At 36.7% G+C, this 24,044-nt stretch overlaps 1 protein-coding gene across 2 annotated transcripts in view; it reads left to right on the top strand.

Moving 5' to 3' along the window:
- TATDN1 (TatD DNase domain containing 1) overlaps positions 1-23,999 on the top strand; it is a 37,929-nt gene extending 13,930 nt beyond the window's left edge. Inside the window, exons 4-13 of one of the 2 annotated variants that reach the window (XR_009516649.1) lie at positions 906-969; positions 2,501-2,644; positions 2,746-2,788; positions 10,951-11,036; positions 11,166-11,206; positions 12,871-12,947; positions 19,216-19,286; positions 20,442-20,568; positions 22,439-22,542; positions 23,788-23,906. Coding sequence is in view for 1 of the 2 variants with exons in the window: in XM_059995168.1 (XP_059851151.1) it covers positions 906-969; positions 2,501-2,644; positions 2,746-2,788; positions 10,951-11,036; positions 11,166-11,206; positions 12,871-12,947; positions 19,216-19,286; positions 20,442-20,568; positions 23,788-23,890 (756 nt within the window). In the remaining variant the exon portion in view is untranslated. Of the gene's footprint in view, positions 1-905; positions 970-2,500; positions 2,645-2,745; positions 2,789-10,950; positions 11,037-11,165; positions 11,207-12,870; positions 12,948-19,215; positions 19,287-20,441; positions 20,569-22,438; positions 22,543-23,787 lie in introns of both variants that reach the window. The other variant, XM_059995168.1, reaches the window with a different exon arrangement.
- Positions 24,000-24,044: the final 45 nt, after the last annotated feature.

Here is a 24,044-nt window from a genome sequence, read left to right as displayed (position 1 = left end):
TAACACTGGTTTGAACTGTGAGTTCACTTAGACACAGATTTTTTTCCAGTGGTAAATACTACAGTATTACATGACCTGAGGCTGGGTGAATATGTAGATGTGGAACCCCTGATACAGAGGGCCGACTATAAGTAATATACAGATTTTCAATGGCGCCCCAACCTCCATATTGTTCAAGGGTCAACTGTATCTATATATTAATTCATTTTAAAACAGTAGACCATTATGTAAAATAAATAGCATATTTTTATGAAAAGTATTTTCTAAACCAAAAACATTTAGTGACATGAGTGGAATTTGTATTTTTTTAAATATCTTTTAAATGTCTGACTTAATAGAAGACTGCTGAGCTTTCATATCTGTTGCTGCAGTCTTTTGTGATGTTACACATCATGTAGCCTCTGGAATACTTGACTGCACACGCGTGACAGGTGAGAGTGAATAGGCAAATAACATCTTAGTATTATTATGATAATAGTTTTGACCTAACATATCCCCTGGAGAGTCTAGGACCACACCTGGAGAACTGTTTAGTCAACACTATTGAATCTCTAATTTAGATTAACAGAATTCTAAATTCAGAAGTTTTTAGTTATTCATTCTTTCCTAATGTGATCTCTGTCCTCAAGAAACTCGTGGTCTAATAGGAAAGACAGACATGTGAATACGTTTTAGTAGGAGTCACAAATTCTTTGTAGTGTGTGTATGTGTGTGTGCGTGTGTGCGCACATGGAGAGGGTATTCAGGATCCACTCTGCACAGGAGGTGATCTTTCAGCTGAATTTTTAAAGGAGGGTTGGTATGTGACAGAGAGAGAAGCATTCTGGAAAAAAGCAGCAGGAAAGCACGTTTGGGAAACTGTGGTTGACACCCTGTTAAAGTGGACTTATTTCTTTCTGTTTCAGTTTGTGATTACAGGTGGAAATCTACAAGACAGTAAAGATGCACTGCATTTGGCACAGACAAATGGTATCCTCATATTACTTTTACCCCCCAAAATGTGAATTAAGTTATTTTGAAGAAGTCTTTCTGAGAACTGCCTCAGGTACAAATACTGTAGACACAACAGGAAGATAGACCAATTTCAGTGTGACACGATTAAGATGAAAAAATTGAAAGTGCCCATTGTTATATCAGATGCTTGATGAACCCTCTTGTATTTAATAAGGATTATTTTAAGATTTCAGTTAATGAGACTTAAGTTCACTAGGCATAAAGTTTAACCTCAGATATTCCTGATGTAGAATTTTTGTGTATATGCCATAATGTGTTTAAGATATGAATTGCTTTTTATTTGCTCTTTTTTAACTTAGGCTGTGAAAGATCATTTATCATTTATAAATATTTATAAATATTCATCATGCAGATCAGAGACACTGTGCAAGGCCCCAGGAATGCAAATAATAATATAATATATAATCCCTCATGTCCTCACTTTATGTTCATATATTTGCATTTATTTAAAGTCTGTAAAGTTTTGGAGTTGATTCCTACAAGAATCCTAGTTACATAAAACACCTCCTTTACCTGGCATTCATGTACCTAACCTTTTTTTGGTTTGTTTTTTGCTGGGGAGCAGCAGGGAGCATACTTCATGTGCTAGACACTGAAGAATTAGGCATTCCATGTTATTTTTCAAAATACTGGTTTATTCATTAAAAGCTGTTTTTTATTGAAATCTTTCTAAAATGCATACTTCTCTTCAGGATCCACTGACACTTTTTCTTAGTGATTAAAGTCATAAAAATAATCATCTTCCCAGAAGCTTTTGATGTGGTTAAGAATATTATCTTGCATACTTGTTATTCCCCAAACAGATATGCTTTTAAAAGTTCTCGGATCTCCATTGTCAACCCTTTTCCACTCCTCTGCGTATACCTGCTACCTCACTGCTTTAAAAGCTCCTTTTATGCATGAACATATTCGTGGGAGCCTGAGGAAGGCAACAGGTCTCTCCCATGGGTTCATCAGGTGCAAGCGCCTTAAGCTTTTTAAGCCCTTTTCAACCTCACACTTGTGTTCCATACAATTAAGATACCAAAGTACAGCCTCCAAATAAGTGAGCTTTATTTTCTATTAGAAAAATGAATCCTACTTCCACCTCTGTTACCCTTTTTAAGGGAAAGGAGTGCATTTTAACTGTTATTACATGAAACCTGAGTCACGTAAACAGTGAATATTAAAGATAAAATTGTAGAATGAAATGTCATTACCTAAGAAATTGTTTCATTTTCCATTCAGAAGGCTCAGTAAATACCAAACTTTGGAAGAGTTGAATTATTTTTACCAGTACATTAAGGCAATTTTCATATTCATGTCCTACTTTGTTAGTATTCCAAAAATTCTTATGTGATTAACCCAGTGCAATTCTGGTAGTTTGACTAGTTTATGGGTATTGTTAAAAACTGACCAGTTGAAATTATTTGATATTATATCATTTTTGCATATTAAATATGAAAAAATATTTTGAAAATAATCCTAAGACATTATTTTGTGCTAGATATGTTTTTCAGTACAGTTGGGTGTCATCCTACAAGATGTGATGAATTTGAAAAGAATAACCCTGATATTTACTTGATGGAGTTACTAAATCTCGCTGAAAACAACAAGGGGAAAGTTGTAGCAATAGGGGAATGTGGACTTGGTAAGTGCCAACTTATCCCGTTAGAGTGACTTTGTTTGAAAATAATTGATTTGTTGTGTACAAGTCATGAGTAATTATTGATTCTTTTTTATCTTTTAAAGATTTTGACCGACTGCAGTTTTGTCCTAAAGGTACTCAGCTCAAGTAAGGAAATTTGTTGTCTTTAGAAATTATCGTATTGTAAAATCTTAAGGGTGATTTTAAGTGGATTTTATCAGTTCAGAATGTAGTTAGATTAAGCATGAGGCTTTTTTGTTTTTCCCTTTGTATATTAAAAGTTAAGTGAAACAAATTCCATGCGTACTTGAGTGGAATTCATAAGGTATGGAAGCATATAGTTCCCTAATTGTTTAACCATTTAACTTGATTTTAATGGTAGAAACAGGGATGAGTTTACGTGATAGACTTTCGATTTTTGTTTGTTTAATAAGAGCATTCATACATGAACCATTCCAATAAAATGAATTAAATTCAGTTGTGGGGCATATGATTTAAGAGTAAAAGATATTATTAATAAAAAGAGATTATAGGATCAATCACCAAAGCTAGAAAAGCATATTTTACTCTTGCTGGGTGTTGAATATTGTCAGTTTGGAACCTGAGAATCCTTTCATAGGATCCATGTTGGGAGTGGTGGCTTCTGAGAAAACTCCAAGCTCACAAGCCTCAGAGACTTCTTACAACCCATTGCCTGTAGCTGTTAGTTGGAACTCCTGTCACCAGACTGGTGGGTAGTGTTGAAGGCTGAAAAGAAAAATTATGTTATAGGCTTAATTTAAGACATAAGCATTTTGTTGAATTTCAAAAACAGTGTATTAATTGTCAAGATGGTAAAACATTAAAATGAGTTTCTAAAGGAGGCTAATTTAGTTATTCATCTATTCAGCAAATATTTATGGAGTAATATGTGCTAGAAACTGCTGGGAACTCATAGTATACTCACAGTGTACAAAACTATGAATAAGGTATAGTATCTGTTCCTGGAGCCATTTAAGAATAAACAACCCTCCATCCTGCTTAGTTTCTCATACATGAAAGAGGAGTCTGGATCAAATTCTCTCAAGATACCATCTAGCTGTCTCATAATATTTAATAATTAACTATTTCTTGTCATATGATCTTGATTAAGCCAGTGCTTGATGGCCTGAAGGGACTTTTTAAACCATACCTGCCAGAAGTGTACTTCCTCCCACTCCCTCCCCTGCCCACACACGCAATCCCAGTGTGACTGGTCCAGGTGAAAGTGCCTCCAGTGAGGCGCAGATTGACCAGTGAGCCTGTCGTACCCTGGACTTCAGGGCCCAGAATTCCTGAAGGACCATAACCAAGTGACACAGGATGGGTTAGAGTAATGTTCTATGGACTCTTGCTTTCAGGCTTCACAGTTATAGAACCTTTCAGAGCTGTTTAGTTAGCAGCATATTATTTGCCGTGTTTTTCAGGGACATTCATGTGATTACTGGCAGGATTATTAAATCTCTGTACCCCTCTCGAATATCATGTAGGTCAGTTCACTTAACCTTAAAAGTTCACATATTCACATTTAAAAAGAGAAACAGTTGGCTGTAATACCTTCTTCGGTTAAGCCCACACATCTTAATTCCTCCACTTTCATGTCTGTTTTTGGCCAAGATGAGCCTCATGAGGCAAACAGATTGTGTGGTGTGACCATCAAGGACAGTGGCAGAGTCCTCCATATGACTTTTCACCCAGATGACTTAAACTGATTCTAAAATGCAACTTAAATACTTTAAACCTGATCTGTGTGTGTGTTTAATGAAAACATTGATAGTATCAGCTCTCTTTTACTGCTCCATCATCTTCAGATCAGAACTTAAAACGATGTATATATAGCAGTATATAGTTTATGCTTCAACACACATGCCAGTTGTCCAGATGTTGATCTGTAATAGAGTTGAACTCCATTGATTAGGTGAATGATTACCAAGTGTCTCCTCAGTCGGATACAAAGAAGAATAAGTGGCTCTACAGATAAGAGAGGACATAAATAATTAAAATAGGTTGGAAAGTGCTATCAAAAAGGTATGTGAACAGCAGAGGGAAAGACTCACTTTCTGGGGGGAGTCAGAAGGCTTTGCTAAGGTGATGGGATGTGACCTAGGCCTCTTCCAGAACAGGTAAGGCTAAGGACGAATTAAAGTACAGTAGAAATTTTGAATACATGGGCAGTTGAGTTTGAAATTTCATTTTATTATAGATAATCAAATGACTTAGTGAGTAAAAGAGTGACAAACCAGTAGTAATTGCATTTGGATTGTTGTTATGGAAACATATACCCATGTCTTTTACCTTTGCTCCCTCCTTTCCTATAGCACGTACTAACAGCATCACCCCTATTCTCTGCCACACAGCACTCTGTACTTGTTTCAGCATTTCTCACATTGTAATAAAAGTGTTTGTGTTACCACTTCCGCTCCCACAACAAACTAGTGTCTCTGAGTTCTTCAAAGGCACAGACCAAGCCTTCCTCATGTTCTAGTTCCTATGGCGCCTAGCACAGTACTCTTAGCACGTCGTAAATGTGCACTGAATTTTTAATAATAAGGAAAGTGTCTTTTTGATTCCTGTAGAGCATGATGGATAAAAAGCCTATAATTCAGCTTTTACTGTTGAGTCTATTGAAAGAATTTACATTTTGGTCTGTGCTTATATATGCCAGTTGTCCATCTGAAACAATTAACTGTGTGTGATTGTCATTTTTGTTTTACTTTTTAAGTAAAAAAGTATAGTCAAAAAAAAGACCTGTGAGAAGAGAAAAATAGAAAATAAATTAGTATAATGGATTAGGAGGCAAGACCGAAAAAACACCCACTACTGTGCAATAGACAAAGTATCTGAAAAATAATGGTAAGTAAAGGCAGTAGACAACATAGTATTAAAAGACCTTTGGAATCAACAGATCTTTAGGTTTGAATCATAACTGCCTTTTGGTACCTATATATTCCTTTGTAAATCTCAATTTCCTCATCTTTAAAATGGGGATAATACCGCCTGCCTTTTTAACACTTAGTATGTAAAGCCATTGTGCCGTGCCCGGCACAGAGTCAGAGCTCCATAAATTGTGGCTGTTGTATTATTCTTAGAAATACTGCCAACCTAAGGGAAGCTACTGGCTGTAGTTTCTGTGTGGGATTTTTGAAAAGTGCTTTTTAAAGAGCAAAAAGAGAAGAAAAGCAAGAAGACAAGGAAAAGACCTGATTTAATTATGGAAAGGTTAGCCTTTAGGCATACCCTGTATTTTCAGTTTCTCTGCCTTGTGCTACTACACTCCTTTCCTTGTTGCAAGTTAGAGTTCTGTTCACTTGAGTGGAAGGCATTTGCTTCGGGCATTTTTCTTGGGGTTACTACTGTGCAGGTCTTTTTCTTTTTTTTAGTCAGACATCAGACAAAATTTCAAAATAATCATTTGCGGATTTAGGAAACCTCAGAGATGATGGCAAGGAGCCTCAGTCTCTCCTCTGGCTTAGAGGAGGGAGTAATACTGGGTTCAGGTGCGCTGCTGGAACGCTTTGGGTCTTCTGGAGTTGCCTCAGTCCAACTTACAGGCATTCCTCTGAGATATTGGGGGTTCAGTTCCAGACCATCACAATAAAGCCAATCACAGGAATGTTTTGGTTTCCCAGTGCATATAAAAGTTCTGTTTACGCTATACTGTAGTCGGTTAAGTGTGTGATAGGATTATGTGTAAAAAAACAATGTACAGACTTTAATTAAAAAATACTTTATTGCTAAAAAATGCTAACCATCATCTGAGACTTCAGCGAGTCAGTCTTTGTGCTGGTGGAGGGTCTTGCCTCAGTGTTGGTGGCTGCTGGCTGATCAGGGTGGTGGTGCTGAAGGCTGGGCTGGCGGTGGCAGTTTCTTAAAATAAGACAGCAGTGAAGTTTGCTGCTTTGATTGACTCTTCCTATCACGAACTATTTCTTGGTAGCCCGCGATGATGTTTGATAGCATTTTACCCACAGTAGAACTTCTTTCAAAATTGGAGTCAGTCCTCTCAAACCCTGCCACTGCTTTATCAACTAAGTTTGTCATGTCATTTCAACAGTCTTCACAGTATCTTCACCAGGAGTAGATTCCATCTCAAGAACCCACTTTCTCTGCTCATCCATAAAAAGAAACTTCTCATTCCTTAAAAGTTTTATCATGAGATTGCAGCAATTCAGTCCCATCTTCAGGCTCCACTTCTAATTCTAGTTCTCTTGTTGTTTCCATCACATCTGCAGTTACTTTCTCCACTCAAGTCTTAAACCCTTCAAAGTCATCTATGAGTGTTGAAATCAACTTCTTCCAAACTCCTGTTAATGTTGATATTTTGACCTTTTCCCACGAATCACGAATATTCTTAATGGCATCTAGAATGGTGAATACTTTCCAGGTTTTCAATTTACTTTGCCCAGATCCATCATCTGTGGCAGCTATAACCTTACAAAATGTTTTTTCTTAAATAAGAAGATGAGAAAGTAAAAATTACTCCTTGATCCATGGGCTGCAGAATGAACGTTGTTAGCAGGCATGACAACAACATGAATCTCATTGTACATCCCCATCAGAGCTCTTGGATGAATGGGTGCATTGTCAATGAACAGTAATATTTTGAAAGGAATCTTTTTTTCTGAGCATTAAGTCTCAACAGTATGCTTAAACTATTCAGTAAACCATGTTGTAAACAGATGTTCTGTCATCCAGGCTTTTGTTATTCCATTTATAGAGCACAGGCAGAGTAGATTTAGCATAATTCTTAAGGGTTCTAGGATTTTCAGGTTGGTAGATGAGCATAGGCTTCAACTTAAAGTCACCAGTTGCATTAGCCCCGAACAAGAGAGTCAGCCTGTCCTTTGAAGCCAGGCAATGACTTCTCCTCTCTAGCTATGAAAGTCCTAGATGGTATCTTTTTTCAACTTAAGGCTGTTTCATCTACATTGAAAATCTATTGTTTGGTGTAGCGACCTTCATTCATTATCTTCACTAGATCTTCTGGATACCTTGCTACAGCTTCTGCATCAGCACTTGCCGCTTCGCCTTGCACGTTTATGTTATGAAGATGGCTTCTTTCCTTAAACCTCATGAACCAACCTCTGCTGGCTTCAAACTTATCTCCTGCAGCTTCCTCACCTCTCTCAGCCTTCATAGAGTTAAAGTTAATTAGGGCCTTGCTCTGGATCAGGCTTTGGCTTAAGGGAATGTTGTGGCTGGTTTGATCTCATATCTAAACTACTAAAACTTTCTCCATGTCAGCAGTAAGGCTGTTTTGCTTTCTTATCATTTGTGTGTTCACGGGAGTAGCATTTTGAATTTTGTTTCGGAACTTTAACTTTGCATTCACAACTTGGCTGACTGGCTCAAGAGGCCTAGCTTTTGGCCTGTCATGGCTTTAAACATGCCTTCCTCACTAAGCTTAAACATTTCTAGCTTTTGATTTAAAGTGTGAGACATGAAACGCTTCCTTTAACTTGAACACTTAGAGGCAATTCATTGTAGTGTTATTAGTTGCTTAATTTCAGTGCTGTTGTGTCTTAGGGAATAGAGAGGCCCAAGGAGAGGAAGAGAGACCAGGGAACATGCTGGTAGGTCAGAACACACAGAATATTTGTTAAGTTCGCTGTCTGGTATGGGCAAGGTTTGTGGCTCTCCAAAACAATTGCTATAGTAACATCAAGGACCACTGATCACAGATACAATAATGAAAATACAATAATACAATACAAATGCAGTAATGAAAAAGTTTGAAATATTGCAAGACTTGCCAAAACGTGACACAGAGACACAAAGTGAGCGAATGCTGTTGGAAAAATGGCCGATAGACTGGCTTCACGTAGAGTTGCCACAGATCTTCAATTTGTAAAAACAAACAAAAAAACAGTATCCAAGAAGCTCAGTAAAACAAGGTATGCCTGTAATAACAGCTGGTACTCTGAAGTTAGAACTTTTCAAGCCCTGACCTTAGCTATTGTTGACCCTAAAATGTAAGAAGCAGTAATATTTACAATCAGAAGCAAATTACAGCTTTGCTAAAGTGAGCAAATCCAACTCAAAGAATGATTCTCATTTATGAATTTTTAAAAATCTTAAAAGAAGCAGAGAAGTCTCTTAATAGGTGCCACTGGACTTCCCTGATGGCGCAGTGGTTAAGAATCCACCTGCCAGTGCAGGGGACATGGGTTCAAACCCTGGTCCAGGAAATTCCCACATGCCTCGGAGCAACTAAGCCCGTGCGCCACAACTACTGAGCCTGCGCCCAGAGCCTGCGTGCCACAACCACTGAGCCCGAGTGCCACGCGCCTAGAGCCCGTGTTCTGCAGCAAGAGAAGCCACTGCAATGAGAAGCCCGCGCACCGCAACGAAGAGTAGCCCCCACTCGCCGCAACTAGAGAAAGCCTGTGTGCAGCAACAAGACCCGATGCAGCCATAAATAGATAAATAAATAATAAATCAATAAATATTTTTTAAAAAACACCTGAGTTAAAAAAATATAGGTGCCACTTCCTGCCCTTTAGCTTCTTTTGTTATTCCTAGTTACCGTAGTGGGTTGTTTTTTCTTTAAAGACCCTAGTCATTTGATGTTAAGTACCAATTATCCTCGATTTGTATCATTGGGAATGATTTTTTACCACATGGTTTTCTTATGATACCTAGCTGGCTTGAGCACGTCGACCTTTTCTTTTCTCATATTATATAAAATTCTGTAAGCATGTTGCTTGGGTATCTGTTATTTTCATAAATTGTACTTTTGCCTACTCTGCGATAGGAAGGCTTATTTCCAAGCTGATCATTAGATTCTGTACATCTGTGGCTTGGTTGTATGGCTGTGTGTAGCCAGAAGCCAAATACAGAGTAAAGTTTACATAATGACTGGAGAGCACTTAACTGCTGACATCTGAATTACTTTAGAGGTTATGGAAATAGTGACCAGTAGTAATTATTAAAATATTTTGTCCCAGTGATCGTTTATATTTCCTACACTGTGAAGTTTCAGCACCATGCTAACTAAAAATATTTTTGCTTATTCTAGTCCAGCAGAATCTGAAAAAAAAAAATTGGATAATAAAGACACAGACCACCAATTTTAGGATGACTATTTCTTTGAGAAGTACATTTCTATTTCTAATTTTAAAATGTAGCATTTTCAAGAGTTTTACAAAGGGGGTGCTCTTAGGAAAATAGCTGTCTGGCACTTCAAGGAGACAAGATATAGGAAAACTCAGCAAAAGAGATTTAAGTTATACACGGAGAAATTGTTCCCCCAAATTAGGGGCCTAGAAGAGGTAAACCCCTTAAGAAAAGAATACGACACCTACTGTCTGTAACTCCTGGTTTAGCTTAAACTACATGACCATTAATGAGAACGAGAGGGAACACTGCTGAAATGAAGACACACAGAACTCCCACCCTGTCATGTCCTCTGGATATTGTCCTTAAATGCTGGGACCAGGAAGAGGCTTGTTGAAAGCCTCTTGTGTGTTGTGATCTTGGACAAGGTCTTACACCCCTCTGACACCAGCTCTTGTCCTATCTATCCTAGGGTTATTTTGAGGATTAGATGAGACAATGGTATAAGGCACTTAAAACTCTTTTTATAGAGTACTCTAAAATGTTCAGGACTGCCATTTTATCATGTAATTTTCATTTTTCTGAAAAATAGAGTATTTCAGTTTTTGTGCTCATTTGTTTCATAAATTCTTTGTGTTTAGTTTTTAAGGGAATCCTTTTTGCTCAGTGGCAATAACTCCTTGTATAACAGCACATAGAAAACACTGAGTAGAAGTGGCTTCTCACTGGAGTGAGTTGATGCCCACTGGTGGTGCTCAGCCAGCTCTCGGGACAAGGGGCTGGCCATGTCTTTTCGGCCACCAACACATGCTTCGGGGAAGGGATCCCACGGGTAATAGGAGGGTGTCCACTTCATTTGTTGGGATTTAGTCAGAAAGCTAGTTAAAAGTAATTATTTGGGGGAACAGTCTGTAAACTTAAACCTTACAGCTCTTTACTTCTAGCGATCAATGGTAAAGTGCTACCTAATTTACCTGGCAGTTACAATGGAAAAACTAACAAACATTTCTGAAAATAATTTTGTAATCCCAGAAAATGAAGTAACCCTTTCAGGAAGTTTTTATAAAAGCTTTCGGCTAGGCCTGATGTGTTTTAAATGCCTGAATTCACTATTTCCGTTCTATCATTTCTAGAGAATAAAAGCCCTTTAACTTAAAAAAAAAATCATTTGACAATTATTTTTCTCATGCTAAAATAAAATTTTTAATGAGGAAATTTTTTTTTCCATTTTGCAGATATTTTGAAAAACAGTTTGAACTGTCAGAACAAACAAAATTACCAATGTTTCTTCATTGTCGGAACTCACATGCTGAATTTTTGGGTGAGTTAAAGCTAAAATCTCATTTAAAATTTAAGAATTTACAGATATCAAGCTATTTGCTAAAGCTAAAATCTCATTTAAAATTTAAGAATTTGCAAAGATCAAGTTGTTTCTGTTTTAAATTCACAGACATAATGAGAAGGAATAGAGATCGGTGTGTAGGTGGAGTGGTAAGTATAGAAACTGCTTTTAATAAATGATGTTGGCCTCTATAAAGTGATTCAGATGTCAGCAATAAAGTTACGAAGGTTCTGCTCTCTCTTATTAGAAGGGCATATAAATTTACTGTTAAATCTATAGATCAGATATGGTACAAACATAAACCACACTATTTTAGTTACATTTACTTTGTTCAGAGTACAAGAATGAGTACAGAATTCTGTTCACAAGAAAACCCCATGAATTTAGTCCTGCACATTGTAATAGTCTGCATGATCTTCTTTTTCTCCGCTTCTTCCATCAGCCGTTCTTTAGTGTTCTTCAATTTAAATTTTGAGCAAAATATAAACGAAATTTAATAATATTTTAAAATATTTCAGCACTCTTTTCAGGTTTGCCTTCTTAATTTCTTGTCAACTGTAATTATTTACTGTTACCACTCTGATTAGAGACACATTCTCATTTCTGTAGTTTGCTTCTGCTCGAAACACTTCTCTATGGTCATTTCAGTCATTAGTCTTGAGAAAGTTCCATAAATAGTATCTGTCTATCACTTAGCTTGGGTATCCATAGCAGTGATTTTTAATTTTTTTTTTTTTGGATCATGGACTCCTTTGAAAATCTGCCTCAGAAAAATGCTCATATGTAGAATTTTCACATGTAATTTTAGGAGAGACTCACTGGTCTCTAGCAAAAAAGCTGTTATCCACATGTAAGTGGACTTTCTCAGTTCAGGCCTGTGTTGTTAAAGGGTCAGCTGTAGTTTAAAAAACTTAACAGCAACAACAAATCCAACCTAAATGTTTGACTTTTATCAAAAGAAAATTGCCAAATAAAGAATTAATAACTAATTTTCTAAAATGGTTTATGAGGGTCGTATTTAAAATTATCTTATATTGATGGAGGCTATGTTTTCTTTCTAGTCAGCTGGAAGTGCTGAGGGGAAGAACAAACCCTTTTCAGCAGCTGTGTAACAGTTACTTTTGAGAAACATCTTACCCACAGTGTATTCAGACTCTCTGGATGCTATATTAGCGTGACTTCACTTGTTAGGTGTGTTTAAAGGAGTCTTGTCACTTATGATTACATAAATACATCTGAAGTGTGAAAAATTTTGCTTTAATTTAAGTGTGAAGGAGAAAAATTCCATCTCAACCCTTTTTGCTTGCTGAGCTGATATTATTGACTGTATAACAATTTACAGTTTCTAAGCAATGTTCTAACAATCTCTATACATCTTAAATTTTTCTCTTAAAATTCACTTCTCTTCTAGGAAAAAAAAGCATCCTGTAACAAAAAAATTGAACATTTAAAAATATTTTTTAAATAGTCTTGTAACATTTTACCTTTTCCTCATGCTTTTGCCTAGAATGTGGCTCTCTCCTCCAGTCCCCTTTCCTGGAGGTACAGCAGTAGTGCTGGTGCAGAGACCTCAGCACAGCCACAGACAGAAATTCTAGGCAGCCGTCTCCTTGCCTCATCACGTTGGAGATGATGACAGGTTATAATTGCGAAATTTGATTTGAAAATAAAAATTGTAGGGGCCACATTTGAAACCCCATGTTGAAAAAACCCCTACTGCGTTTATATTTTTGCTTAGACAGTCCTATTAATGTTATTTAGAATTTTAAAGAAAAGTAATTATTATAATAAAATTATGCCTTCATGTCCTTAGGTGCATTCATTTGATGGTACCAAGGAAGCAGCAGCTGCTTTGATGGACTTGGGTCTCTACATAGGATTTAATGGTTGGTAGGTCCTTGAGTTGTTTTTTGGTTTTCGTTTTTTTAACTTTTATAATTAAGCAGATTCCTTAAATTGTTTTATAGGGAATTACTGATAAAGATTTAAATTTGTTTTTATTAAAATTTATGTGTTTTGCATTGACCTTGGTCTGTGAATTTTAGTGATAAATGTAAGAAATTAAACAGTATGTTACTATTACAAATTAAAGCTTGAAAGCTATAAACTGCTATCCTGTGTTCCAGTAATGGAAAACAATTTTCTGTTGAGGTTAGCAGGTACCTTTCTCTAGCAATGCAGTTTATCCTCGGATCAGTTTATCCCTTTAAAACGTATGTGTTCACAGCATTGCATATACATATACACAAGTGATGTCCACCTATGGGGGAAGGGTCATACTATGACATAATCGTCCTCTGTATCTCTGTAGGCCAAGAAACTGAGGCTCAGAGAAGTTAAGAAACAGGTGTAAAGTCACTCAAAGTGTGAGAACCTGTATCCTCTTCCTCACTTGGTGACCTTCCTGCTGTTATACACACTAAACCTCGTGCACCCACTACAGTCTGCTAGCATAGCTGGGTCCCTGGGCTCATTTTCTTCCAAATAATTTGATGAGCTTCTACCAGTGTCTTTCCTCAGGTTATCAGTGTAGCTCATGAAATAAACTGCAAAATAAATTGCAAAAAGTAAGACTTCCTTTCCCTCTTCAGTGTTTCATTTCCTTCAAATCACTACTTTTCCAAGTACTTTTATTTTTTTTAATTTTTTTTTTAACTAAACTCCACTTCGGAATATAGAATCATGAAATTAATTATTTGCTATAGAGTTCAGACTTATTTAAATGTCCTAGATGCTTCTTTCATATTTTAAATAAATTGATGATTTAATTAATTTATATATTAACATGGAAATAATGCATGCATAAAGTAGTATTAAAAGACTTATAAGCACAGTCTCCCAGCATGCCATCTACCCCAAGTTAATTTTTCCAGAGCCAACCACTTTACTCTTTATCACCTTGTATCTAAATATTACATATATGCTATTAACTCTTAATTCATTCCCTTTGTCTATTCCCATTAAGGTGTTTGAGCACTTTAGTTCTTTATCCAGTACTGCCCCCGCACCTCCATTATTTCCTCTATAGCCCTCTCAATGTAGTTATTTGAGAATTTTTGGTTATATGCATATTATGTGTTTTCATTATTATGTCTGTGTAAAATATTGTTGACTGCTGAACCATGTGATGTACCACTTTTTTATTTTCCTGGAGTAACTTTCCTCATATTTTTATTTACTTGGCTTTCTTCAAAACTTGAAGCCTTCTTCACACTTTTCAACAACTCTGTAAAATGCTTTTTTCTATTTTTCCACATAAGGAAACCTGTGTGGATAATCAGATAATTCGTTAGTTCCTGACCCTTCTATCTTTCTGCTACAGTTTGGACTAGTGTCTTTTCTGTGATAGAACTCCTATTTTTAAATCCCATGTATTCTATTTTGTTTTGATGGAACACATGTTTGCAAATGAATTAATTCTCTTCATCTTGAAAGTTTACCTGGATAGTCAATGAAAGGGGAAAAAAGAAAAACATACTTTCACTTGGTATTTTTTCTAGGCATAAAATTCTAGATTAGAGATCATTTTCACTGAGGATTTACAATATCCTAGTTCTAGGTTCCAGTCTCTATTCTGTTTCCCAATACATTACCTGTGACATACTTCTTTCCCTGTGGAATATTTTAGTTATTTATCTCTGGTATTATCAAAATGTGCAAAGGTGTTTTGATGGGTTTTTGTCATTCTCCACTGGCCCCTTCCAGCTAGAGGCTCATCTTTGTCAGGCCTGAGAAGTTTTCTTAATTTTTTTTTTTTTCTATTCTTTCTTTGTACCTCCCAGGCTGATACTCTGATCTCATTTTTAAAATTATTTATTTATTGATTGATTTTTGGTTGTGTTGGGTCTTTGTTGCAACGCGTGGGCTTTCTCTAGTTGTGGCGAGTGGGGCTGCTCTTCATTGCGGTGCGTGGGTTTCTTATTGCTGTGGCTTCTCTTGTTGCAGAGCACAGGCCCTAGGCACACGGGCTTCAGTAGTTGCACCACGTGGGCTCAGTAGTTGTGGCTCATGGGCTCTAGAGTACAGGCTCAGTAGCTGTGGCGCACGGGCTTAGTTGCTCCATGGCATGTGGGATCTTCCTGGACCAGGGCTCTAACACGTGTCCCCTGCATTGGCAGGCAGATTCTTAACCACTGCGCCACCAGGGAAGTCCCTGATCTCATTTTTTTATTCTACAATTTCTATCTAATTTTTTTCCTCCTCTCAAACAAGTGCTTTATTTTTCAACCTTTTTTTTTTTTGGCTGTACCACACGGCTTGCAGGATTTTAGTTCCCTGAACAGGGATCAAACCTGTGCTCCCTGCAGTGGAAGCCTGGAGTCCTAACCACTGGACTGCCAGGGAGTCCCCTTTTTCAACTTTTTAAGGAAACTTACTTAAGCTTTTGTTTTCAGTCTCTGAAAGCTCTCGTTTTTTTTCCTACCGTATTCTTGTTTGGTAGATGCAGCATCTTCCCATCTCTCTAAAGATATGTTATATATATATGCCATTTAATGCTTTTATTTCCTCTGAGTTCCTTTTCCTCTTTGTTTTGGTCTCTATCATGATAGAGGCTTTCTTCAAATGTCAGGCAGTTCTTTGCTGTATATTTTAAGAGTGAAGGGGGAAAAGCTGTTGGAAGCTCCATGGGGAGATAGCCCATCAACTGCAGGCCCACAGATGGCCAACTGACTTTCTCGCCGGGGGAATCCTTAGTGTCAGCTTGTCAAGATCTTCCTCTGGGTTTGTTCAGTTTCTCCAGAGAGGGCTCCTCTGATCCCTGGTGGGAAAATGGGATGAGAATTCATAAACATACCTATGTTCTGAAGCAGGATGGTACTGGAGAGGGGATGTCTCCGTTCAGTAAGCAGTCAGTCTCCATTTCTAGTCCATGCCTCACCCTGCCCTCCTCTGTGCTGCTTGTCTTCCAGTCCAGAGACGGCACACATCTCTCTCTCTGTCTCTGCCTCTCTCTCTGTCTCTGCCTCTCTCTCTCGGGCCAGGGTACCGGGCAGTTGTCATCTCTGCACCAATTTATTGGAAAGTAATCTGAGAATCCCATCTTCTCTTTACCCTGACTTTTCAAGCAATCCCCATTTCAGTCCCCTGCCCTGCCCCATCCTTTCTAGGTACCTAGTTCTTCCAGTTCTTAGAACTTCCTTGGGAGAATTGGTTGGCTTATCTTCAGTATCTCTCTACAAGCACATAGCACTTAAGTCACTTAGCACGTAAACATAGATCGTTTACCACTTCTCTATCTACTTTCTGCTTTATATTTTGTGATGAGTTAGAAATGTCTCCTAGTTTCATCAAAACGTGCTGTTTCTTCTTATTTTGGGATGATTTTCAAGAGAAGGGGGTAGAGACCTTTATTTCACAAACTTGAACTGTACGTCTGTCTTAGAGGTTTCTAAGTGATCTTGAGTTTATAAAGACTTGGCTTTAAGCTAATTACTTGATTTTTTTTTTCTCCTACATTAACTCAGAATTAATGGGTCAGTAGTTTATTTAGTCGAAGTCAATATTTCTGTACTTCTTTTGAAATTCAGTTTAGAGTAGTCTTAATCTGAGTTTCTGGGGTATGGTAATTTAATCTGTTTACATTATGATATAGTCTTTGGTTTCTAAAGATTAAATTAGAATTTTTTTCCCCCCAAGAAAATGGGAAAGTTTCAAATTTGACCACAGAATTATGCACATGCTCTTCCTTAAATGGGAAACCTTAATAGAGATTCTGGCTTTGATTAAAAATATTTCTTCTGATAGTATATAGTTCTGTATTTAGATCAGTTTTTTTTTTAACTGATGTGTAGTTTATTTAAATATTGTTTCAAGTGTACAGCGAAGTGATTCAGTTATACATCTTTTCCATTATAGTTTACGACAAGATATTGAATACAGTTCCCCGTGCTATACAGCAAATCCTTCTCGTTTGTCTATTTATATATGGTAGTGTACATCTGTTAATACCATACTCCCAGTTTATCCCTCCCCGCCTCCCTTTCCCCTTTGGTAACCATAAGTTTGTTTTCTATGTCTGTGTAGATCAGTTTTTACAAGCATTAATATATGTAGGAAAAGAGTCAATCAGACAGTTTGTTTTCATGAGATTAAAAATATGCAAATACTCCAAAAATTTGGTCATGTTTTAAATTTAGTATCCATATCAAATATATCAGCATATTTTAGAAAATATATTGACCAAGTATTAAGCTGGTTGAAAATAAGAATTTTGTTTTTTTCTAGAGAACACTAACAAAAGGCTGGTACTTACGGTAAACCAGACACACATTTCCCTCCTACCCCTCCTAAAATGCTAAAATAAAATTATATTCAAAAAGGAAAGGTAAAGAAAAAAAGGCCAAAGTTTTGCTAATGGAGAAATGTTTTGTAGATTTCTGGAAGACAGATTAAATTGGAAGAGAAAACTTAGACGACTGTACCACTAAAGGGCCTCAGAGGAGATGGGAGCAGGTGTTGCAGACAGAATCCCAGAAAGGCTTCGGACTTAGAATGGCGACCAAAACAGGGTGATTGAAGGCCTATATAGAGAAAGATACCAATCCCCATATCCACTCCCATGCACAGAGTACAAAGGAGCAAGCATTTATACTCAGGGGGGAAAGTAATTTTTTCTCAAGAAACCTGAACAAACTGGATTATTGAGGACTAAGGCTTGGAATGCTTATGTCGATCCCAGAGGAAAGCATTCAGTGGATGGGACGGGATCATCCAGGAGTTGATAATTGATGGGGCTATAGGTAATAGATACATGGAGAAGGGGGTGCTGTGTTATTCTAGTTATGTGTATATTTGAAACTCTCCATAATGAAAAGTTATATCAAGTCCTGAAGTTAAAAATGCAACATAAGGACAGTATGTCATCACATATATAGCAAACCATCCCAAAACTCATTGACATATTACAGTAAACTTTTTTTTTTTTTTTTTAAACACTCATGGGTCTTTGGGTCAGCTGGGGTTTAATTGATAGAGGTGAACTCTGCCACAGGCTCCATGTTGGGTTCAGATCTTCGCCATGTGTTTTCATTCGGGATGCCCAGGCTGAAGAGGTAACAGTTACTTAGTGCATGCTAATCTCAGAAGATCATGAGGGTGCCATTGCAAATCACGAAAGTGCATTCCAAGCCTCTTGGCCATATCATCCCATTGGTCAAAGCAAGTCTTGAGGCCATGGCCAGATTCAGGTTCCTTCTTCCTACTAAGAAATCATGGCAAGGGTGCAGATATGTAATTCTGTCAAATGAGAGAGAATTGGAACCAATAATCCTGTCTATCTCAGGGTGTGAAAATGAAAATTAATTCCCCAGAAAAAAAGGTATGAAAGAAACAGGGCCTCGGAGACCAATTCAGGAGTCCTAAAATTGACTAATAGAAGTCCCAGAGAGAAGAAAGAAAATGAAAGAGGAAAAGTCCTGTTTTTCCATAATATGTTCCCAGTTAGGGGTGGGGAAGAGTCTAAATTGGAAGATTCCAGCTGCCTAAATGGATGAAAAGGTTTTATGCCCGGACACATTATCACGTTTCAGAATATCAGGAGTAATGGAAGATCTTAAAAGTTTCCAGATTTGTGGGTGGGTTGTGGTGGGGTCTAAACAGGAATAATAAAACTGGCATCTCCTAACCAGCTTTCTAGTTTCATACCATGTTAAATACTCATAGTTCTAACAGTGATTGTGATTTTCATCCTTTGTGAAGATTCTATTTCTGATTAGTGAAACATGAACCTTGAGTATCTGATTCCTTCATACCAGTGAATCCCTGGGTATTTGGCCCATAAAGAAATTGGCCATACCTTCAAATGCAGCCTTATGAGCTCTAAATTATGCAAATTACCCAGAGACGCAAATAAATTCTTTTCAAAGAATTGTTTAACATAGACTGTTACAGAAAGTTATTGGACGATCAACCGAAGGCACAAAAAATTGCACCCCCTAAAGGCAGGATCTGGTTGGAATAGATCTTAACCTGGATTCTGTAAGGATGGGAATGTGCAAATACTTTCAAAAGTATACTTCCATTGTAGCCAACCAAAGTTTTGTTTCAGGATTTTGGGTTAGTTCTGTAATCTGTTTTAGACAAGTTTATAATATGAAAAAGTTGCTGTTCATTAAATGCACCTTTTTATTTTATATATGAATAACTTTTTTTTTTCAAGCTCACTGAAAACTGAGGCTAATTTGGAAGTTCTGAAGTCAATACCTAGTGAAAAATTAATGATTGAGACTGGTAAGTTTGCTTTTAGAACTTAATTTTCATATTAAACCATACCCAAAAAGAGCTAGAGAAAAGTAAACAAGTATTATTTTATTAGCATGCTCAACCTCAACAATTATACTTTTCAGGAAGTCTTTGGGAGCTGTAATGGAAAATATTTACACAAGCGAGTTTTTCAATTTTAGAAGTCTGACTAAGCCTAAGCACTTAAGAATGGAACGTCAGACCATGTGGGTAACTAAGGAGGCTGTTGTATTAAACAGGAGTCTTAACTAAGAATTTCACCTCAGGCTTTCAAAAACTATTCAGAATTTTTTTTAAACAATGTCTTCTTTGTAATGGCTTAATTGTACAATACTTTTTAAGTAAAGTGCAAACATTTAAATCAATTGGATTTAAGAATTTTAGCAATTAATCTGCTGCCTCTCAAAGTAAGACAAAGTTAGAAGCTAAAAATTTTATCTCTACCCTGAGCTCAAGGCTCTTCTTATACACATGGACTTTTTTAGTAAAGTCAAGACTGAGCCATTCTGAAGAAATCAGGTGTATTTCCTTGGGGAGTCATGAAAACTAAATTATCTTATTAAAAATACAATGGTTGTAAAATGTGTAAACTATTACAATTCTTTATTAGAGATTTAGGTAAGTAAATAATCCCAGTATTCAAAGCCACTGTTTTGGGGACTTCCCTGGCTGTCCAGTGATTAAGCTTCCACTGGAGGGGGGACGGGGTTCGATCCCTGGTCATCAGGGAACTAGGATCCCGCATGCCACGTGGCACAGCCAAAAAAAACAAACAACAAAAAAAAACAAAAAAAATCAAAGCCACTGTTTTACATTCAGTAGGGGCAAACAGAAGTTTAACTTAAATGTTTTCATGTTACAGTTGTATTTCTTTTAGCTTTAGATTTTTTAAAGCATACCATACACCAACAATACTGTTAGTGGGGAAAAAAAGAAATAAAAGTTTAAGAATTTGTACAGTTCAAGATTTTATCTTGTACTTTTCTTAAAGCTGTTTTCTGCTGCCTTTTACCATTTTTTAAGCTGAATCATGGTGTATATTTTAGAGGTTATATAATAGTTTAATAATATTCATTAAAAAAACAATAATTTAAAAAGGTAAAAATCTCTTTGAGAGACTTCTCTTTCTTCGTTTAACTCTAGATGCACCTTGGTGTGGAGTCAAAAGTACACATGCTGGATCAAAATATATAAAAACTTCATTTCCCACCAAAAAGAAGTGGGAAAATGGGCACTGTTTGAAAGACAGAAATGAACCCTGCCATATAATGTAAGTATCTTGTTTTCATGGTCTCCAGAACATTGAAGTCAACCATCAAATGCCATTTACAAAATGAACTCAAGGGACAGAATTAAAGTTGGGTGAAATCCAAGTGAAGTTATCAAACACCATTTTAATGCAGCTATTTGGAGGAATTCGTGCCTAATTGCTGTGTATCAGCTCCTTTTTTCATATCCTCTCAACCCAGAGTGGTTTTATTACAGAGTAAGAACTTCATGTGATTTTGGTCATTTGTCATTTTGTAGGGAGGGAAAAAGATCTTAAAGCTATCCATACATAGAATCACCTTACCTGGCTTAAGTTCTGTTATCTTGCAGGTTTCCTGCTGATGTATAAAAGCACAGTCTTAGCAGCAGACCTTTTTTTAATGGTATCTGTATTTTAAGTGATTTGACAGCTTGAATGAACCTAAGAAATAACACAGTTCTTTAAGCCTCTGAACAAAAGGACAAATTATAGAAATGATTTCCTTTTTCCAACCGAGAAAAAGGACAGAACTTTATAGAATTTTATTTCGTAGGGAAAAAAAAACTAATTCAGAATCATTTTTTAAACTAATACAGAGCACATGTGAAAAGGGCGGTATTACACATCTAACTGCCAAGGAGCTGTACAGCATATTGTAATTCATAGGAAAAGTTTATTTTAATGGGCCTGTCATCCAGTTTCTTTTGTTGCACAAGCAGTAATTTAAATCTGACTGTATCAATCTAGTATGGCTTACCAGTTCGGGCAACTGGATATATTTATCACACATTCATAAAAATTAATATAGGATTGTTGTAGTAATTCCTTTAATATGCTCCATCTTTTTTTAGTAGTTTTAACAGGTAAGAATATATTAGATAAGCCAGATCTAAAATTCAGTGAGCAGAAAAATAAAGAATTATTCTATAAAGATACACTGGGAAGATTTTCCTTTATTAACATGCTGATGTTGGCAAAGACTTTAAAACTGAATGTTTTAAAATCTGTAGGGTGAGGAATATATTTAAACTCTGATTAGTAAAGAAACACTTGTAATTTTTATGAAATGTAGGTACTTGCAAGTTCAGTCCAGAGACATTTCAGTAATTCTTTGGAGATTTAAAAGGACAGTAGAGACAAGAAACTGGCAGTTTTCCAGCAGCCAGCTTAGAGGAAGTAGTTGCCCACAGTGTATCTAAATTGGTTTTCCACACTGCCTTAATCTTAAGTAAAAGTATAGCTGTTGACTTTAGCTGCATATTTTCAAGACAAAATTTTAAGGTGTTTCTAAATGCAGACTATTAAGAACCAAGAAGGCTTTTGAGTATCTACTGCAATCATGAATACCAGTTCTGAGTAGGCAGAGCTTGGGAAAATCAACATTTGCAAACTGAAAAATTTTAAACCACATTTCAGAAATACACATGCCCCTAGTCTAATGCGAAATATTAATTAGCAAGTTAATTCCTACTTACAGTCATTTTTATAAACTCCATCTGTTAAGAGTTTTATGTTCCAATTATTTGTATAGAGATCTCTGCCCCCACCCCCCGCCCCCATTAGATTATAAGTTCCTTGAAATACATTTTGGAGCTCTTGCCAAATATCAGGAAAGGTACAAGTTACTGAGACTACACAGAAGAATCAAGACTGTTCCCACCCTCATCCCACCAGATGAGTAGGTACACTGTGCCAGGCACTTTGGTTAAGGCGTTAACCAAGTCTGACAAGGATCCTCCTAGAGCAAACAAGCAGATAAAAAGTATAATCCAAGATAGTAGTGCTGTTATAGAGGTATGAACATATAACGGGGACCACAGGACAGAGCAGCTGCCTGCCCTGAGGGGAAATGGAGTGCTTAACTAAGGTGACATTTCATCTGTTTACTAAGTTGGACCAGGAGTTAGGCCAGACCAAGACAAACACCTTCAGCGAAGGCAGACTGAAGAAGAGCTTGGAACAATGACTGCAGTGTGGCATAAAGTAGGATGCTCGGTAAGTGATAGGGAAGGTACTGTAAGGCCAGAGAGTGAGGGCTTTTGTGTGCCACCCTTAGGAATTTAGATTTTATCAGAACCCAAAGGATTTTAAGCAGGAAAGCTATTAACTGGTATCAGTGTGGAGAAAGGACCAGAAGGGAGATTGGTGGCAGGAATCATACTGATTTCCCAGTATTATGTATTTCCAATTCCAAGTAGTTAATAGAAGAAAAATCTAGTTTGCTAAGAAAATTGAATCTTTAGTGTCACTTTCAGTGTTAACAGATTTGCTTTTAGCCTATTTTGACTGTCAGATAAAAACTGTATAGTCAGTTCATTTAATATAAACAAGGCTTTTGTTACTCCTATAGAATTTAAAAGTTCCAGTTAATCTGTAATCTCTGTCCCTGATTCCTTTAGGTGTTCATATTTTAAAAACCCATAAAGGGAACAAAAAGCTTAAGACAAAGAATATTTCAATGTCTAATTCTGACTTTGAACTTTCTAATTCATGTATAAGAAATATTGTCTACATATAATATTGCTAGAAAACAGCTACTGATAATTATCATTATTCTAGGCAAAGAAACAGAAAGATTCACACCTTTCTGTTGAAGGGGAAAACATAGGACGTTCTCTCTCCCCATCCCCCCTAATAACCATACATTGTTCTAAGTAACTTGCTCTAACTTCCTTTGTTGTCAGTCTGCTGGTGGTGATGCAGCAATTTCTTGCTGTCCTTTAGGACCAGTTCTCTAAGCAGTGGCTTTCAAACTTTAACTGCTATCCCCACAGTGCCACACTGTGACTCAGTACACTTGCATGTATAAAAAAAACCCAAACAAAAATGAAACAGTACTTGCCTTACTAAATGCAGTGTGCTTTTCCTTTTTATTTTTTAAAAGCGCATCATGACCCACTAATGTGTAATTAACCCACAGTTTAAAAGGACTCATTTCCACTGGGTTAATTCCGTAATTGTGGTACACATAATATGGGCTGGTTTTGTAATTTACTTGAACCTGGTGCCTGGCTCTAGTTATATGCAAGACTGTCTCAGAAATTTGTCTTTAACTGCTCTGTTTTAAATATCCTAGCAGTTAAACTTTCTGCTAACGTTGCTGAAAACTTTAATGCCTGCTCGGCTTTTTATGTTAAAAGATGCTAAAACAGTATCTTTTCCTTTATGTGAAAAAAGATAATACCTTTAAAACAGAATATGTACTTAGAAATGTAACCATCCATTTTTGTTCTGTTTTAGTCAAATACTGGAAATAATGTCAGCAGTAAGAGATGAAGATCCACTGGAACTAGCCAATACGCTATATAACAACACTATTAAAATATTTTTTCCTGACATGTAACTGGTATGTGTCTCCCATTTTTCCATCATGTACATAAAATTTCATGGTAAAACTTAAAAGTTTCAATAAAGGAATTCTCTGGAAGTTGTCTAAAGAGGTATTATATCACTGTATGCCACCCATGAAGTCAGATGAGAATTTTTTAAAGTCACTT

Source organism: Delphinus delphis, chromosome 17 (genome assembly GCF_949987515.2).
Source record: "Delphinus delphis chromosome 17, mDelDel1.2, whole genome shotgun sequence".
NCBI lineage: Eukaryota > Metazoa > Chordata > Mammalia > Artiodactyla > Delphinidae > Delphinus > Delphinus delphis.
Note: the sequence above shows the minus strand (reverse complement) of the source record. Positions and strands in the feature narration are given on the sequence as shown.